Source organism: Erinaceus europaeus, chromosome 10 (genome assembly GCF_950295315.1).
Source record: "Erinaceus europaeus chromosome 10, mEriEur2.1, whole genome shotgun sequence".
Lineage (NCBI taxonomy): Eukaryota > Metazoa > Chordata > Mammalia > Eulipotyphla > Erinaceidae > Erinaceus > Erinaceus europaeus.
In genome coordinates this window covers 89,755,174-89,774,744 of record NC_080171.1, presented here as the reverse complement: position 1 = coordinate 89,774,744, position 19,571 = coordinate 89,755,174, and the positions used below count along the sequence as shown (strand labels likewise).

The 19,571-nt window shown below is 41.0% G+C and overlaps 1 protein-coding gene across 2 annotated transcripts in view; it reads left to right on the top strand.

The window, feature by feature from the left end:
- Window positions 1-18,648, top strand: part of BRINP1 (BMP/retinoic acid inducible neural specific 1) — a 229,445-nt gene extending 210,797 nt beyond the window's left edge. For both annotated transcript variants that reach the window (XM_007528939.2, XM_060200052.1), the window contains one exon: window positions 13,841-18,648. In XM_007528939.2, the coding sequence (XP_007529001.1) occupies window positions 13,841-14,981 (1,141 nt within the window). In that variant the 3' untranslated portion in view covers window positions 14,982-18,648. The remainder of the gene's footprint in view (window positions 1-13,840) is intronic.
- Window positions 18,649-19,571: the final 923 nt, after the last annotated feature.

The following is a 19,571-nucleotide window of genomic DNA, read 5'->3' as shown; positions in this document are numbered from 1 at the left end:
ACCCCCCACTGGCCCAGGAAGCTGCATGTCTACCCCTCACCACAGGGTTTTTACTTTGGACCCTACTTAAAATTTGGTCAGGTCCTGCTTTCAGATCTTCTTAGTTAACTTCTGTTGATGAGTGGGATCATCCCTTACTCATCTTTATCTTTCTGACTTAGCTCACTTAACATAATTACTTCTAGCTCTGTCCAAGATGGGTCAGGGAAGGTGTGTTCATTGTTCTTGATGGCTGCCTAGTATTCCATTCTGTAAATATACCATAGCTTTCTCAGCCACTCATCTGTTGTTGGGCACCTGGGTTGCTTCCAGGTTTTAGCTATTATGAATTGTGCTTCTATGAACATAGCAGTACACACCTCTTTTTGGTTGGGTGTTATGGAGTCCTTGGGGTATAACCCCAGGAGAGGAATTACTGGATCATATGGAAGGTCCATGTCTAGGCTTCTGAGAGTTTTCCAGATTGCTCTCCACAGAGGATGTACCAATTTACATTCCCACCAACAATGTAAAAGGGTTCCTCTGTCCCCACATAAGCTCCAGCATTTGTTGCTGCAGTCCTTTTTGATGTATGCCATTCTTACAGGAGTGAGGTGGTATCTTAGTGTTGTCTTGATTTGCATTACTCTGACAATCAGTGACCTAGAGCAGTTTTTCATATGTTTGTTAGCCTTTTGGATCTCCTCTGTAGAGAATGTTTTGTTCATATCCTCTGCCCATTTTTGGATGGGGTCATTTGCTTTTTTGGTGCTAAGTTTGCTGAGCTCTTTATATATTTTGGTGATTAGTTTCTTGTCTGATGTATGGCATGTGAAGATCTTCTCCCATTCTGTGAGGGGTCTCTCGGTTTGTTTAATAGTTTCTTTGGATGTGCAGAAGCTTTTCAATTTGAGATAGTCCCATTGGTTTGTTTCTGCTTTAGTCTTCCTTGCAATTGGGTTTGATTCATCAAAGATGTCCTTGAGGTGTAGGTGGGAAAGTCTTTTACCAATTTTTTCCTCTAAGTATTTCATTGTTTCTGGTCTGACATCTAGGCCTTTGATCCATTTGGAGTTGATTTTTGTTTCTGGTGAGACAAAGTGGTTCAATTTCATTCTTCTGCATGTTAAACCCAGTTTTCCCAGCACCATTTATTGAAGAGAGCCTCCTTCTTCCATTTAATCCTTTGGGCCCCTTTATCAAAGATTAGATGTCCATAGGTGTGGGGTTTTATTTCTGGGCTTTCAATTCTGTTCCACTGGTCTGTGTGTCTATTTTTGTTCCAGTACCATGCTGTTTTGATGATAATGGCTTTATAATATACTTTAAGGTCTGGGAGTGTGATGCTTCCATTTCTGTTTCTTTTCCTTAAGATGGTTTTGGCAATTCTAGGTGTGTGTTTTCAGGTTCCAGATAAATGATTGCAGTGTTTGTTGTATTCTCTTAAAGAAGCTTGGTGGAACTTTGATGGGTATTGCATTAAATTTGTATATGGCTCTGGGGAGAATATTCATTTTGATGATATTTATTCTTCCAATCCATGAGCATGGGATATCTTTCCATTTCTTGGTATCAGTTTATATTTCCTTGAGTAGTGACTCATAGTTTTCAGCATACACGTCTGTCACTTATTTGGTCAACTTTATTCCTAGGTATCTGATTGATTTTGCTGAAACAGTAAATGGGAGTGATTTCTGGATGTCTTCTTCTTCAGATTTAGTGTTTGCATAAAGAAATGCCACTGATTTTTGTACATTGATTTTGTAGCCTGATACCTTGCTATATTGCCTAATAACTTGCAGTAATTTTCTGCTGGATTCTATAGGTCTTTTTATGTATACTATCATATCATCTGCAAATAGTAAGAGCTTGACTTCTTCCCTTCCAATCTGTGTTCCTTTGATTTCTTTCTCTTGCCTGATTGCTAAGGCAAGAACTTCCAATACTATGTTGAAGAGTAATGGTGACAGTGGACAGCCCTGTCTAGTCCCGGATCTGAGGGGGAATGCTTTCAGCTTCTGTCCATTGAGTATGATGTTGGCTGTAGGTTAGCTATGTATAGACTCCACTATCTTGAGGAATTTCCCATCTATTCCCATTTTTTGTAGAGTTTTGAGCATGAATGGGTGTTGGATCTTGTCAAAGGCTTTCTCTGCATCTATTGAGATAATCATGTGGTTTTTGGCTTTGTTTTTATTGATGTGGTGAATGACATTGATTCACTTATGGATGTTGAACCAGCCTTGCATTCCTGGGATGAATCCCACTTGGTCATGATGAACAATCTTTTTGATATGTTGCTGTATCCTGTTGGCCAAGATCTTGTTTAATATTTTGGCATCTGTGTTCATCAGAGATATTGGTCTGTAGTTTTCCTTTTTTGTTCTGTCCCTATCAGCTTTTGGTATCAGGGTGATGTTGATTCATAGAAGGTGGAAGGGAGTATTCCTGTTTCTTCAATCTTATGGAATAGCTTAAGAAGTATGGGTATTAACTGTTTCCTGAAAGTTTTGTAGAATTCGTTTGTGGAGCCATCTGGTCCAGGACTTTTGTTGTTGGGGAGATTCTTAATAACGGTTTCAATTTCTTTGTCTGTGATTGGTGCATTTAGATTTTGTAGTTCTTCTTGGTTCAGTTTTGGAAGGGCATATATATCTAGGAATTGTTCCATTTCTTCCAGATTCTCTAGCTTGGTGGCATATAGTTCTTTACAGAAGTTTCACAGGATTCTCTGGATTTCTGTGGTGTCAGTTGTGATATCTCCTCCATCGTTCACAAGTCTATTAATTTGAGTCTTCTCTCTTTTTTGTTTGGTGAGTCTGGCCAGGGGATTGTCAATTTTGTTTAATCTTTCAATGAACCAACATTTGGCTTTATTGATCTTTTGTATGGTTCTTTTATTTTCGATGTTGTTTATTTCTGCTCTAACTTTAGTGATTTCTGTACTTCTGGTTGCTTTAGGGTTCCTTTGTTCCACTTCCTCTAAGTCATTGAGGTGTGCAGTAAGGTCTTTCATTTGAGCTTCTTCTTGGTGTTTAATATGTGATTGTATGGCTATAAGTTTCCCTCTCAGCACTACTTTAGCTGTGTCCCAAATATTTTGATAGGTTGTGTCTTCATTTACATTAGTTTCCAGGAAGATTTGAATTTCCTGCTTGAGTGAGTCTCTGACCCAGTGGTTCTTAAGGAGTATGTTGTTTAGTTTCCAAATTCTGTGACTTTTAATAATTTTCTGTTTGTTGTTAAATGTTAGTTTTACTCCACTGTGGTCTGAGAAGATACTTGGGATGATTTCAATGTTCTTGAATTTATTGATGCTGTCTTTGTGGCCTAACATGTGGTCTATCCTTGAGTATGTGTTATGTGGATTTGAAAAGAAGGTGTATTCCAGTTTTTTGTGGTGGAAGAGTCTGAAAATGTCCAAGAGGTCTAGTCTGTCAATCTCTTCATTCAGTTCTCTTGTATCTTTGTTGGTTCTCTGCTTTGTTGATCTGTCTACGTGTGAGAGTGGGGTATTGAAGTCTCCCACTATTATTGTATTACTATTGATGTATTTTTGAAATTCTTTCAGTAGGTGCTTAATGTATTTAGATGGTCCCTCATTGGGTGCATAGATGTTAGTAATTGTTAAGTCTTCTTGGCTGATTGATCCTCTGATCATTATGTAATGTCCTTGCCTATCTTTTATTACTTTATTTAATTTAAAATCTATCGTGTCTGTGATGAGAATGGCTGTTCCTGCCCTTTTTTTGTGGTCCGTTAGCCTGTATGTTAATTTTCCATCCTTTCACTTTAAGTCTGTGTTTATCCTATTGTGACAGATGGGATTCTTGCAAGCAGCGTATGGTTGGATTATGTTTTCTGATCCATCCCCCCACCCTGTGCCTTTTGATGGGTGAGTTTAAGCCATTGATGTTTATTGATATTATGGATTTAATGTATTGTAGTGCCATTGTTCAAAAAAAAATTTTTGTTTGCTCCGATATATTGCCAGTATTATAGTGATGTTCTTGTTTATAAGAGGTCTTTTAGAACCTCTTTCAGGGCCGGCTTGGTGATGGTTGCCTCCTTTAACTGTTGTTGGTCTAAGAAGGTTTTGATCCCTCCATCTAGTTTGAATAAAAGTCTATCAGGATATATTATCCTTGGTTCAAACCCTTTTTCATTCAGGGCTCGATAGATATCTTGCCATTCCCTTCTGGCTTTTAGAGTTTGAGTGGAGAAGTCTGCAGATAATCTTATGGGTTTCCCTTGTATGTGACTTTTTGTTTCTCTCTTGCAGCCTTTAGGATCCTTTCTTCATCCTTACTTCTTCTCATTGTAACTATGATGTGTCTTGGTGTCTTCAGGTCTGGGTTGATTCTGTTTGGTACTCTCTGGTCCTCTTGAATCTTGATGTCCTTTCTGTTACTCAGGTCTGGGAAGTTTTCTTCTATTATTTCCTCTAGAATGTTTGCTTCCCCTTCCTCTCTTTTTCTTCCTCTGGCAGGCCAAGTATACGAATGTTACTTCTTTTTAGATCATCCCATAATTTTCTGCTGTTGTTTTCAGTGTCTCTTAGTCTCTTTTTAAGCTCTTTCACCTCTTTCTTCGTTTTCTCTAGCTCATCCTCTGTCTGACTAATTCTGTTTTCTGCTTCTGAAGTCTGCTTTCCCTTGTCTCAGCTTCTTTCCTCATTACAGCTATTTCAGCTTTCAGTTCTCTAATTGCCTCAAGATAATCAGTATTTTCCTTGGGGTCTCAACTGTTGTTTCCCTAATACTGCCGTTCCTTTCCGCCAATGTTTTTTTCATCTCTGTGATTAATAAGTTTATTATTGCTTGCATACTTTTCTTATCTATGGTTGCTTCTGGCTGATTTGTAGTTTCTTCTGGGCTTTTGTCTTCATTCATTGGAGTAGCAGTTTTATTTGTTTTTGATCTACCCATTTTTATGATTTATGTGTTTCTTTTTTTTATGCTCTGTTGTTCCTCAGTTGTTGTGTCTTGATTACAAGCAACACTGTACTAAATACCTTTATGACAATTGCACTCATCAACCTCAGGAATTACAGTAGCAACTGAAGCAAGTATTGAAGTAGTTTAATCATTAACAGTTAGCCAAACAATTTCTCCAGTCCGTGAAAAAATAGTAACCAAATCCCAGTGAAGAAAGAGAAAAGAAAGAAAGGATAGCAAGAATAGACAGCTGTGCAAATCTACTATCCACTGTATATTCTAGGGATAACAAGAAGGGAAAGGGAACTAGAGCAGAGATAGACACATAGAGAGTCCATTTTCTTCCCCAAAATAATTCACAAATTCAGAAAGGCAAAGTAGAAGGAAGAAGTGTATGACAAGATTTAAAAAAAAAAGAGAGAGAGAGACGAGAGGGAGAAAAGGGAAAAGTTTTTTAAAAGAGCTGTAATTAAAGAGCAGTGAAAGGAAATTCCCAAATGTGTATCAGTGAATTCAAAAAAGCACACTGTTTGTTGGTGTGGTGGCTGGGGGCTATGACTTTGGAAGCTGTACGATTAAGGAAGAAGGGATGACAAGAATGAGGAAAAGAAAAAAAGAGAGAGAGAGAGAGAGAAAAGAAAAAGATAAGAAAAAGAACAGTCATAAAAGGTCAGTGAAAGGAAAGGGGTTTTTTTAAATGTATTTATTTTTAATTATTTAATTAGCTCATGTGGGGTGAAGTGGGGAGGGGTTTGGCCTCTTAGAAAGAAAAAAGGCCAGAGGTCAGAAGGGTATAGACTTAGAATTAATGATACTCCCTGGTGGGACAGGAATTTGGTAAAGAAATAGAGCTCCTAGCAGGGAATCCTGCTAGGAGCTGGTCCCCAGGGACTCGTTATGGGGGGGGGGGGGGCGTTAAGGAGGTATGCTTGAAAATTAAAAGGAAGAAAAAAAAAATTTTTTTTTCCCTACTCTAATTCTTAACCCAAATTAAGTTATAGTCACCTCCTTGGTGTCACCGCTAGGACCTCTTATTGGCTGGCCTGCTAAAGGCAGAAAATCCTACCGTTTCCAGGAGATGTGGTCAGAGCTCAGCCACTAGCAGCTTCTCAGTCTGCCATCTTCTGGGAACCCCCCCCCCCCAAGGTTTTTTTAAAGGATTTCTCAAAGATGAAAACTAGCTCCAAGTCCTTTTGATCCAACGAGAGCTGTACTCAAGGATGTCCTCAGATCCGGCCTCAGGGTTACGGTGGTCCCCAGATACTCCCAAGAGAAAGCCCCCGAGCTACAGTGCTCCCTCCTTGTCCTCTGCTGGCCGCCCAGCAGCGCTCTGCAACTGGCCGAGGAGCCGCCTTCCAGGGCCGAGGACAGTGCCCGGCGCACCCGCCTTGCCTGCCGCAGCCTGGGAAATCTGGAGCAGCCCGCCCGCTAGTCCCCACCACCTCTACTCTAATTCTTAACCCAAATTAAGTTATAGTCACCTCCTTGGTGTTACCGCTAGGACCCCTTATTGACTGGCCTACTAAAGGCAGAAAATCCTACCATTTCCAGAAGATGTGATCAGAGCTCAACCCACTAGCAGCTTCTCAGTCCTCCATCTTCCGGGAACCCCCTCTTTTTAATTTTTTTATTGCACTTTTTGCTGCCCTTGTTTTTTTATTGTTGTTGTTATTGATGTTGTCATTGTTAGACAAAGAGAAATGGAGAGAGGAGGGGAAGACAGAGAGGGGAGAGAGTCACCAGAGAAGTGACTCCCCTGCAGGTGGGGAACCGGGGCTCGAACTGGGATCCTTATGCTGGTCCTTGCGCTTGGCGCCACATGTGCTTAACATGCGCACTACCACCTGACTCCTATGACGTGTTTCTATGCAAAAATATATCATGACTTTTTCAACAACTCCATAAATTATTATATGGCACTTCAGAATTATGTCTAGTAGACCATACTGACCCCTTATAATGTTCTGATCTTTTGGCTTGAATGTCATTTTCCTACTGCTCTTAACAGCCCTCTACCCAGGAGCTGCCTGCTGCTTATACCCTTTCTGTCAATTGTAAAGAAGATTCTGACTCCTTCTGTTACTTTTCGCAGCATATCTAGACCCAAAAGCAAAATGCTGAGTTGGAATATGCAGCTGATGTTGCCTGTCACCTTCTTCTAGACACAGAATTGTGTAATTGCAAAAATTGTCTCATAATTCTCCCCAATTAAACTCCTGACAATCCAATTTTAAAGACTCCATTGGAGTTTTACAGTGTTGCTTTTCTTCTTTCTCCTCTTATGTTCATCCTCTGCCCTCTGCAAATAAGACATATCACCTGTATCCCACAAGCCCAAGCTAGAAAGCATCTTCACTGCGCCAAGGGGCTCCCAAATCCCTCTTTTAGCATTCCTTCCTTTCTGTAAGCTGTTCAGTGTGGCTCTGGCATCAGGTGAAGAACCGAAAGAGTGGAAAGCTGATTATTAAGGCAATGACAGAAATTCAGACAGGAGAATGATTAATAACTGAATATTCATCTGGGGAAAAATGATGAACACAGACTGGGTCTGAAGGCTACTTTTAATTCATACCACCACATTCATAAAGCAAGGGTTCTTTCAGTTGGCACCCACACATTCTGATAACGTTGATGCTTTTTGTCTGTTATTGGTGCTATTTCTTTAGCACACATAAACACACACACACACACACACACCCACACACACACATCTACACACATGTACTCACACAACCAAAAAAAGCAGCACATTGTCAGAACCTAAGAACAACTGTTTCTCTACCTCATCTAGTCTATAGAATATATATTTTGTAGGGGCTCATGGAATTGCTCAGACACCCATTACAATGTCAAGGAAATGCCAAGAAAGAAGCATGGGACATAAATAAAAGAAAATCTCAGAACTCCCATTTCATTTATTCTTTATTTCCTCTCCACTCTTAAATAAACACTACTTGTAGTTAAATGGGAGTTATGGATTACAGCTTTCTATTTTAGCCTCTCCCCACTCCACTTTGGCACTAGATTTGTATGTTGGCCCCTAAAATGCCACTGGCCCACACTGCATTTCTGTCTTAGGCAAAACCTCCAATTAAAATCAGCAGGAAGTTTGCTTGAATTAGGAATCCCAGCCTGTGCTCCCCACGTAGCGGGTGCTGGGAGGAGGGTGTGTGCATTTGAAATCGCTGATGGGAAGCCCTGGGTGGCATAGCCTCTGTCCTCCAAATGATGAGTTATTCCAGCTGTGTCACCAGGAGAACTGTCAGGTTGCCAGAAAAATCCTGGCTGAGGCAAAGACAGAGCCTGCAGGGGAGCAGCAGAGGTGTCTCCATGGCCCAGATCCTAGCTGTTCTGCCAGTCTGGGTTCAGAGGATAAGGCAAGTGAAAGCACACTGGGTTTGGATCAAGAAATTGAGGGCTCTGGTCTGCTATATTCCTGTTGTGTGACTATGGGAAAGTCACCATCCATTCTGTCCCTTCAATGTCCTCATCTGTAGAATGGAAATCCCCGAGAGAATTCTATCCCTAGGACTTATTGAAAGAATAAGAGAATAACTATAGTAATGTAGAATGCAACGAAGAAACATCATCCTTGGACCAGCAAGGTGGCTAAAGGATAAACCACATATCTTGAATGCATTGAGGCCCTGGATCTGTCTCAGGCACTGAACAAAAATGTTAGAGTGGTGCTTCACTAATCCAATCAATCAAGCAATCAATCTCTTCTCTAAACTAATAAAAACAGAAATTATGCAAAAATTGATCTTTCACCACTTAGCACCAAAAAATCTCAATGGTCGGGCCAGGTGGTGGTACATCTGGTTGAGCACATGTATTACAATGCACAAGGACCCAGGTTCAAGCCCCCAGTCCCCACCTGCAGGTATCTCTCTGTCTCTCTCCCTCTCTGTCACCCCCTTCCCTCTTGATTTCTGCCTGTTTCTATCCAATAAATAAAAAAAGATTAATTTTTTTTGAAATCTCAGTGGTCAGGTCTAAATGTGAGGGAAATGGGCTGAACATGTCCAGGGTTTCTCTGTGAAGATTTTTCGACTCTGTGGGTCAATCTGTCTCATAGGAAGCCTCTGTGAGCTGATTAGGTCCTGGAGTTTCACAGCTTTTTAAGAATGAAAAACAGCTTTTAATACCCACCCATTGCCTTCTCCTACCACAGTATTTTGAATTCCTGCTCAACAGAAAATGCCGATTTGTATGTATTGGAGCTTAAATTGCAATCAGAGAAGATGCTTTGGGTCCCCAAGGATAGAGAACACCATTATGGAACTTGACTGCCCTGTGGAGGGACTATGTCAGCCCTTTGAGAGACCCTCCCTTCTGGAGCTGGCCTATCAAATTGCTCTTCTGCTGCCAAGTTGAGACAGGCTGTCAGCAGCTAGCCTGGGAAATGGTATTTATAGCTCACAGTCCCTCCTACCCCTGGTCCCTTCTCCCTGTGCACTTCTCAGTGAGCTCCAATTATTAGTGAACAGACAAGAGGGATACTGGCAGGTCCAAAAGAAGTAGGGAATGTGATAATAGGTCTATCACATGCTCTAACTTTAAGTATTTTTCTGTGATTTCAGTTTATTTCTTTCCTTGAGAACTTTTCCTTCTTGCTTGCCTTGTCATTATAATTTTACATCTTGGCATGGAGTGAAAGGTGTGCCAATCATGCTAGAGTTAGAGAGCATGGTATCTTAGGAGTAAACATGTGATCTCAAGCAATTTATGACTCCTCTTAAGGCCTCATTATCTTCATCTGGAATGTAAATAGTTAATCATGCTGCTGGAAGAGAGCCTTCTGGTACTCAGTTGAGTGCTTAGTAGTGGTTAAATCACTCATTACCTTGGTGGGTCTAGGGGTGTTGAAAGCAAAGGGACCTCACCGGGGTTTCTGACTATCAGTAATTACCAGTGATTTTCAGTGATACCCAGAGCACTGGCTGGAGATGGAGAAGATGTAGGAGATTGATCAGATAATGGCATATTCTTCTTTACTGGAAGTTATTTTAAGAAAAGACACATAAAATGCTGGAATGAGATTTTTTCCCCATTGTCTTACTTCTTTCAAAATGCAATATTAAAAGGCAAAAGGGAATTCACTAACCTTGGGAATCAAGGGTCCCTAGGTCTTGCTCTCCGTCATTCTAACATCCTCCCTCCCACCTTCTTCAGGTGTAGGGCTGGGTGGTGGCACATCTGGTTGAGCGCATATGTTACAGTGTACAAGGAGCTGGGTTCAAGTGCCTGGTCCACACCTACAGGGGGAAAGCTTCACAAGTGGTGAAACAGTGCTGCAGGTATCTCTCTGTCTTTCTCCCTCTCTGTCTCACTCTTCCCTCTCAATTTCTGGCTGGCTCTAACCAATAAATAAATAAAGATAATAAAAATTAGAAAAGAAAAAAGGAAAAAAAGAAAAGGATAGTGTGCCTTCAAAGAGCCTATCCAAAAGCCACACATTCCTGGGAACTGATAAAGGAAAAGGGAGACTTGCCTGAATGTCTGCATTTCTGCCCTGCCCATTCTAATCCCACATTCTCACACACTCCCTCTCCAGTTGCCTCCTCCTACATTGCCCCATCTGCTCATTTAGGTCAGGTTCTGTCATCCCCCTACCATCTCCAACACCAAGTCCTTCCTTCTCACTCACTCTCCCCACACCCACCTTTCCCTTCCTCTTTCCCTGGACCTCAAGCTCCCTGCTACCCACCCCCTCCCTGTACACCACCTCCTTCTAAGTCCTCGCCCTGTATCATTAATGCCTTCTTTGATACAGCCCACAACTTCATGATTATTCTGAGGTCAGGAGATGCAGGTGCCTTGCAGCTCGCTAATGTGGCTCAGAGGGCCTCTGTCCCCAATCCCTCCTGTTCGACAGGACTGGAATTCTAATGTGCCACTAGTCCCTTTGCTTGTTGCAACATCACCAGGAACTTTCATCTTTTTATTTCCCCCAGTGAGGATTCTGAGAGTTCAGCCACAATGAAGCATTGATTCCAGGAGTGGGGGCGGTGGTCCTGACAAAGGGGCCCAATGATGAGACACGAGAAAGGGGGCGCTCTACGGGCTTATAGAATGCCTTGCAGATGGGAACAGAGGAGCTCTAAAGGGGGTACTGTCCTGTCACTTGGAGAGGGAGTGACAGGGGCAAGTGTGGGGCATTTGAAAAAAGTGTTTTGAAATGATGCTCTCGTCAGATGGAACCATGCAATCAAAGACATGTGGTGAGCCCCTGCAGTTCACAAAAATATCAGATGACTCATAGCCAATACTCAGTCAATGTTCTGGCTTGGGAGGTAGGAGCTGCAGAGCTCATTACTATTCCAGCACTGTTTCTTGAAGGCTGGGCCTGCTGCTGTTCTCCAGGCTGGAATAGGATTGGTCTCACGAAACATAGATGAGAAGAAGACTGAAGCTGTGTGGGTGGATGGTATTGAAAAATAATACTGCAGTCCAGAAGGGAGACAACAAGGTTGTTTTCTTTTAAATGAAAAAGAAGAGAAATATGAATATTGTTGATCTGTTCATTCAGCAAACATTCACTCATTCAGCAAACATTTATATAAAGCCGAGCTCTGGACTAGATGTGCAGAGGAGGGATCTCCTCTCTGTAGCCTGGAGGGGAATCTGACAAGGAAACCAGGGTTTTCAATACCACCTTGCTTGATTATGAGGGAAGGAGGCTTTAGTGCCGGGCGGCTGGGTGGTTCTGTGAATTTAAAAGGCAGAGCAAATTCAAGAAGTGCTCTAATTATTCCTCCATGTTCTCTCAGCTGATAAGCCACTCATTTAGAGCAAAGCATTCTGGGATGGCCTTTCAACAGTATCTATTTTCAAATGTGCCATTTAACAAAATGGTTTCCCTCAAACTCCAGAGAGATAGCAAAATCCCTAAGAGTGTCTCAGTACCTTCAAAGGAATAGTTTATTCTCTGAAATAAGAGTCCTTCTTATTATTACCTTTTAATAATTGGTCTATGCCAGGCTCTGTGCTAAGTGCTTTAATATATTATCACACTCAATCCTCTCACTAGCCTCATAAGATGGGCTTTATTATTCTCACGTTAGATATGGATCCTGAAACTTGAAGACATGAAGTGAATTGTTCCCGGTTATAGAAATTGAGCTTTGACTGCAGTTTTGCCTGAGCCCACACACATGCTTTTTAACATTAGGTTATGCTGCTACCTCATGGTTCTTTGACTTGTTGATTATGGCTCAGTATTGCAAATGAGAAGATAATTTCTACCACAGGCATTGGCAAAGGGCCTCCTGTTTTGCACTTTCTAACATGAGGATCATGAAGCACTACTGTCACCATCGTAAGCATCACCATCAACATTAAAACAGCACATCACAGCTGAAAGAAGCTTTTGTGACTCTTAGCATGAATTGAAAAAAAAAAAAAAGCATAACTATGAGCTAAGAAATTTTGTATTTGTTGTAATAGAGAAGACCATCAGGTCACCTCTGAGCTTTTATTGTCATGTCTGAGAGAAAAATAATGTAGTTGAGAGTACCTTTGAAAGCATAAGAGCTAATTGTTGTTATGCCCTTAAAACATACCAAGTTTGAGCCTGAGCTTACATAAAAATGCATGTAATCCTCACCAGTCCTGGATGGGAAGGATGATTAGGATGATGAAGGAAATATCCCATTATTATCTCAGTTCACATGTGGAGGAGCCAGGATTTTAAGCAATGTTTGACTGACCTCAAGTCCCAGCTTATTTTCAGGGTGTTATTGGGAAACTCAAGTGAGAAGATGAGAGTGGATGTGCCCTGAGTAGGGCAAAAAGTGCTGAGCATCTGTAAGGTATTATGGGTAGCAAAGAAGACAGCCAAGAGTTGACTTGCATGGAAATGAGGAAAGATGAAGGACTTCTTATCTGACTGCCTTACATATTGTTACCTATTCTTCTGTTGTTTCTTATCTGCTTGAGTATTTATCTTCATTGGAGTGTTCAGTGCCTGGTGACAAGTCTGAACATAGTTTATATAGCTGTGAGGAGGTGATGGGGTGGGGGCACAAAAATACATCCCTCATTGTATTTCTGGAAAAATAAAACACTAAAAATGGATAAAACTGAGTTAATAGCATCCTCTAACAAGTTTTAAGAAGCCATTGTAAGAATAATGTAAGATAATCTATATGGGAGCACTACATGATCTCTAGAGTAACATAAAATATAATTTGTTTTGTTGAAATAGTGTATTTTATATACTCTTGTGGGAGGATCTTTAAAGAGGCTAGAACTATCTGATGAAGGTTAAGAGCAACAACCCCAAGCTTTATATTTTTTCCATTTCTGATTTTTTAAACAATATTTTGTCATTCTTCAGGGATGCTAGGGTTTAGACACTTTTATTTTCCAGATCAAAACTTCTTTGGGGACTAATGTATAATGGAATCAGAACACTAGTAAGGCACTAAAGAATATTTTCTCCAACCTTTTCACTTTACGATTGAAGCCCTTGTATATTGGAAGGGTCAACTACAAGGTCATATAGCTTGTTTGTGGCATTACAAAGTTACAGTTATGTGCTTGTCATTTTTTTAGTCCTCTTCCTAGTCTAACATTTCTTTTCTAAATATTTTTATTTATTTATTACTGGATAAAGACAGAGAGAAATTGAGAGGCAAAGGGAAGACAGGGAAAGGGATAGAGAAACACCTGCAGACCTGTTTCACCACTTTTGAAGCTTTCCCCCTGCAAGTGGGAACCACTGTGTCTTTGTACACTGTGACGTGTGCATTTAACCAGGTGTGCCACCAACTGCCTCCCCCCCCACACACAACCCCCATAGACTAACATTTTTTTTCCAGTCTATTCATTCATCAGTTAGCTTCAATATGTATGATCAATAGGATAAAACCAGTTTGCTCATGATAGTTAATATTATCTGTTTCCTCTGTCTCCCCCAGAACAATTCAACAGTGGCTTGCAAGGGTCCAGTCTCTTCTTTACTGCAATGAGAATGGGTTTTGGGGGACCTTCCTGGAGAGCCAGAGAAGCTGTGTGTGCCATGGTAGCACTACTCTGTGCCAGCGCCCCATCCCCTGCGTCATAGGTGGGAACAACAGCTGTGCCATGTGCAGTCTGGCCAACATCTCACTCTGCGGCTCCTGCAACAAGGGCTACAAGCTCTACCGAGGCCGCTGCGAACCACAAAATGTGGACTCAGAGCGGAGCGAGCAGTTCATCAGTTTCGAGACCGACCTGGACTTCCAGGACTTGGAGCTAAAGTACTTGTTGCAGAAGATGGACTCTCGCCTCTATGTCCACACCACCTTCATCAGCAATGAGATTCGCCTCGACACTTTCTTTGATCCCCGGTGGCGCAAACGCATGTCCCTCACTCTCAAGAGCAACAAGAACCGCATGGACTTCATTCACATGGTGATCGGCATGTCCATGCGCATCTGCCAGATGCGTAACAGCAGCCTGGACCCCATGTTCTTTGTCTATGTCAATCCCTTCAGTGGGAGCCACTCTGAGGGCTGGAATATGCCCTTTGGGGAATTTGGCTACCCTCGTTGGGAGAAGATCCGTCTCCAAAACAGCCAGTGCTACAACTGGACTCTCCTGCTGGGTAATCGGTGGAAAACATTTTTCGAGACGGTCCACATCTACCTGCGTAGTCGGACTCGGCTACCCACCCTCCTGCGTAATGAGACTGGCCAGGGCCCAGTGGACCTGTCTGATCCCTCCAAGAGGCAGTTCTACATCAAGATATCAGATGTGCAGGTGTTTGGCTACAGCCTGAGGTTCAACGGTGACCTCCTGCGCAGTGCAGTACAACAGGTCAACCAGTCCTACACACAAGGCGGCCAGTTCTACTCCTCTTCATCCGTGATGCTCCTCTTGTTGGATATCCGGGACCGAATTAACCGCCTGGCCCCACCTGTGGCCCCCGGGAAGCCTCAGTTGGACTTGTTCTCCTGTATGCTGAAACACCGCCTGAAGCTGACCAACAGTGAGATCATCCGGGTGAACCACGCCTTGGACCTCTACAACACCGAGATCCTCAAACAGTCAGACCAGATGACAGCCAAACTCTGTTAACTTGGACTCCTTGCCATGAACTTTTCCCTTTTGTTGTACAAACATAACAAAACAAAGCAAAACAAAGCAAAAGCAAACACAAATTTGTAAAATGTAATTAATATTCAAAGAAAAGGAGGGGGAAATCTTCACTCGTTGGAAACTAAAACGTTCTAGCAACTGTATTAAAACGTTGGGCATGTTTGTTTATTTCTATACTCTGTCATGAAGAAGGGTCTCAGCCTTTGAGGAGCTTGGGGGGTGGAGTTGCTTCTTAGGCCTCAGGTGCTGTATTGAGGGGGGAGTTGGGGGAGAGCATATGCAATGAATTGTAAAGATCTCTGCTGTGCAGGTGCTAAGATTAAACACTAAAAGAGAGATATATGTAATGTACAACTGACACTGCCATTTTTCCTTGTGGGAGGAAATGGACATAGATAAAGAAGATATTTCTTCGGTTATGATTTCTTCCCTCTTTATGTTTAATTCTTTGTTGTTGTTTTTTTAATTCTCACACAAAGGTGGGGATCCAATGACAGTGCCCTCATATGCATACTTCCTTTCAATCTAAATAAATTAAAATTAATTGAAACTGAAGAGGTGGGCTTGGGGCAAAGGGCATTCACGTAATTGCAACATGTTAAAGAAATTAAGGGACCTTAGATATCAGCTCAGCAAACTCCTTAAGTCCATTTGGGAAATAGCCTTAAATAGAAAAAGCATGCCCCTGGCTATACACATACACACACCCCTTCCTATTTCCTCTGAAATACCTTTTCTTTTAAATCAAGCTAGCTACTTTTGCCTTTTCTCCTCCCCATAAACTGCCAAAAGACAAATTATTTTTCAGACTTGGATCTTTTTTTTTCCTATTCAGAAACCCCTTTCAACCTACTCTATGCCCCCAAATGGTGGCAGATTTCCTAGAAGTGTTTTGCATATGATAGCTTTAGTTCAAATAAAATTAATAAGATGAATAAAATCAAATGCATTTGTCTGCCAGAGAGAGTTCCCCAAGTAAATGTCTGAAAAATATTGGTTAATTTAGACTACACACACACACACACACACCACCACCACCACCACCACCATTTATTTTACATTTAGGAAAGCTGATAAGATTTATACAGAACTTGGGGATAAAAGTGAGAGACGCTCATTTCAAAACATTCCTATAAAGGGTTTGTGCAGATACCACTTAGTCGCCAAGAACTCTGCATCTGCCTACCTATTTATTACTATTTATTTATCTATATTTATTTTTGCTAATAAGGTACTTGCTAGGTGTTTCTGAATATTCATTTCTTTATTACAGGAAAACAGGGTGACAAGTTTCACACTTTAATTAGTAGAGCTCTTCTTTTTTGTGTGTGTCCAGGGTTATTGCTGGGGCTCAGTGCCCACATCATAAATCCACTGCACCGAGAGGCCATTTTTTTCCCCTTTTGTTGCCTTTGTTCTTGTAGCCTTGTTGTGGTTATTATTGTTGTTGTTATTCATTGTTGGATAGGACAGAGAGAAATCGAGAGAGGAGGGGGAGAGAAAGATAGACACCTGCAGACCTGCTTCACCACCTGTCTGTGAAGTGACTCCCCTGCAGGTGGGGAGCCTGGGGCTGGAACCGTGATCCTTCCTATCCTTCCTTATGCCTGTCTTTGCGCTTTGCGCCATGTGCGCTTAACCTGCTGCACTACTACCCGACCCTCCCCCCCCCCCCCCCCCCCCCCCGTAGAGCTCTTCTAATCTAAAACTTCTGCCCAGTGCAAATCTCTTTACCATCTTACGGGAGATTATGATTTGCTAACTGGGACATTTCAGGGACAAAAAAATTATTAACTTTCTAGTCTCTTTTCACTGAAGAGCAGGAATAGTGCACATTCAAGGTTTGATTATGGCTAGACCTACACACTGACTAACTTTTATGGACATACACATATATAGACACATTCCCAGGCTGAAATTAATTTTTATTTTATTTTTTATTTATTGGATAGAGACAGCCAGAAATCAAGAAGGAATGGGGGTGATAGGGAGAGAGACAGAGAGACACCTGTAGACCTGCTTCACCACTTGCAAAGCTTTCCCCTTGCAGTTGGGGTCAGGGGCTCAAACCTGGGTCCCTGTGCAATATAACACTCAACAAAGTACACTAGCATTTGGCCCCCTGAAATTTATACTTCTATCTTATGGTAATGCTAGCCTAGATAAAATACAAAAACTATTTCGGGTCACCAGTGTCTATGATAAAATGAACCAAAGAGAATGTTGTCCTTAATATAATAATTTGAAAATGAAAGCAAGAGAGAACTTAAGTGCATAAGAGGTAAATAATTACTTGATTTAAGGTGAGGGGGCAATATACTTTAACAGTGATCAGTTATTTGATTTTTTATATTTTTATTATTGGATAGAGAGAAATTGAGAGAGGAATGTGAAATAGGGAGAGACACCTGCACACCTGGGTCCTTGCACACTGTAATGTGTGTGCTTAACCAGGTGCACTACCACCTGCCCCTCCACCATCAATACTTTGTAGTTCAAACTTTTAATATGGTTTACCACTTGTTTTTAATCTAGCGTGATTTTATTAGGGAATTCAGTAATGGCTTACAAGATGACAAGAGTATAGTGCTACAAGGCAACCAACATGAAAGTTCTATGCCCCTTCTCCTGGACCCAACAGCCATCATAGTGAATTATTATAGTGATATTATACCACAGTTCTCTGCAAATCCATGTGTTTTAATTATCTATATTCCCCTCAAATGATGAAACCGTCTAGTAATTATCTTCTAGCCCCTCACTTCTTTTACAGGGTCACCTCCAGTTTTATCTGTTTTGTCCTGCAGAATACAATATCTTTTTTAAATTGCAAAGTAGTTTTCCATTGAGTATATATCCCATAGCTTCTTATATATTCTGATACCAGCCTTAAAACATAACATGCAATTGACATTTACACTATATCTGGAATGTCCAATTTTGAGAGAAGTCAGTGTTCAGTTAGGTTGGAAATTCTTCATGCCAGAGGTCACATAATACCTGTTCTTCAGGTACTAGAGTACTAGATTTTGTTTTTTTTTTTAGAAGATCAGTATATCATCTGGCATCTCTGCATTACCTAGTAGATGAATGGAGGCATGTCATAAAAATGAAAGTTTATAAGAAAATGACCCATAAGTTTGTGCTTCTCAAAGCTAAATTTAAAAAAATATAAACCAATTAAATAATTATTATTATAAATACCATGAGTGCTATTGTGGGGTCAAACATACAGAGAGAAACCTTGAAGAAGTTATCTCTATTGACATGACTGTTAACGCTTCCACAGACAAGTTCATTTTGAGTGTTAAAAACTATCAGACTTTGGCAAGTACCATGAAGATGAGGATCAAGGATCAAGGAAACACCATAATGTGAAAACACAAATGTATAAATATGAGTTGTATAATTGCAGGCTGGTTTACAGAATAACTTTTAAAAGGTATCACTTTAAATGACCCACCAACCAAGGTTAGTGAGGCTTTTGACTCGGTTGAGAAGTTGAAATAATCATCCATAAGCTTTATGATCTGAAGAATGAATTTAAGACTGTTGATCTTTAAGTTGCCTTACTTCCTTTTTCCCTTCATCTTTACCTTCCAATCGCTTTCAAAGATACAGAATAAACAATTGAGTTTGCATATCACTTTACAGATTGCTAGGCAATCTTCATTGGCACTGTGCTACTGAATCCTTCCCTATTTCAGTTAAAATCTACAGTCTATGTTCTTCACTGTATGTGTGGGGGGGGGGGGGAGTGGTGGAGAGAAAAGCCTAGGCCTCTTCTTTTCACCATGAAAATATGAAGTACTACACTTCCTGTTACACATTATCTAATCATTTGAAAGTTCAGGAATTAGAGACACTTTTAAGGAGAAAGTTTTACTCAAAATATCCTAAGGTAAAAAAATAATGCTATAAAAAGATACACACTTTTGTGTCTCTTGCTTGGGTTTTATCCTTTGAGCTAAGAAGGTTCCCCTCTAGTTGGGAGGATGAGAAACCTGAAGCCTTCAAGTGAGATTTTAATTTAATTAGTGTCTTACCAGTTTGATGCAGCAACCGAGGACCTATGCTGCCTGATTAATATGCTGATGTTAAAGCAAAAGAGTGAACAGAATGCCCATTTGGATCATGCTCAGTAGCAAAGCATGGCATTGCCATGGAAACCACAGAGGGCCATTAATTAGCTATCAGATAAAATCATTGGAAAATTCTGGACCCTGACATATCTGCCCCCTTCAAACAGGAGGGCAAGAGGAAGTCACACTAACAGGAAGGACCCCTTCAGTGATTAAAATCCTACTTGTACTGACACTACATGCTACAAAGTGGAAGGAAGATTCAGAAGTAGGATAAGTGGACACAGTGGAAGGAAAGAGGCTTTGGAATTATCCAAGTCCATATATATATATATATTTTTTTTTTAATGGGGAATACCTTGTTGGATTGTTATGCTGATAAATGCATGCTGATAAATCTATTTCAATGACAAGGATGTTATGTGAAAATAAAATGAGAATATACAAGTCCACTAGATGGTGATAAATGATCAGGGGAACAGATCAA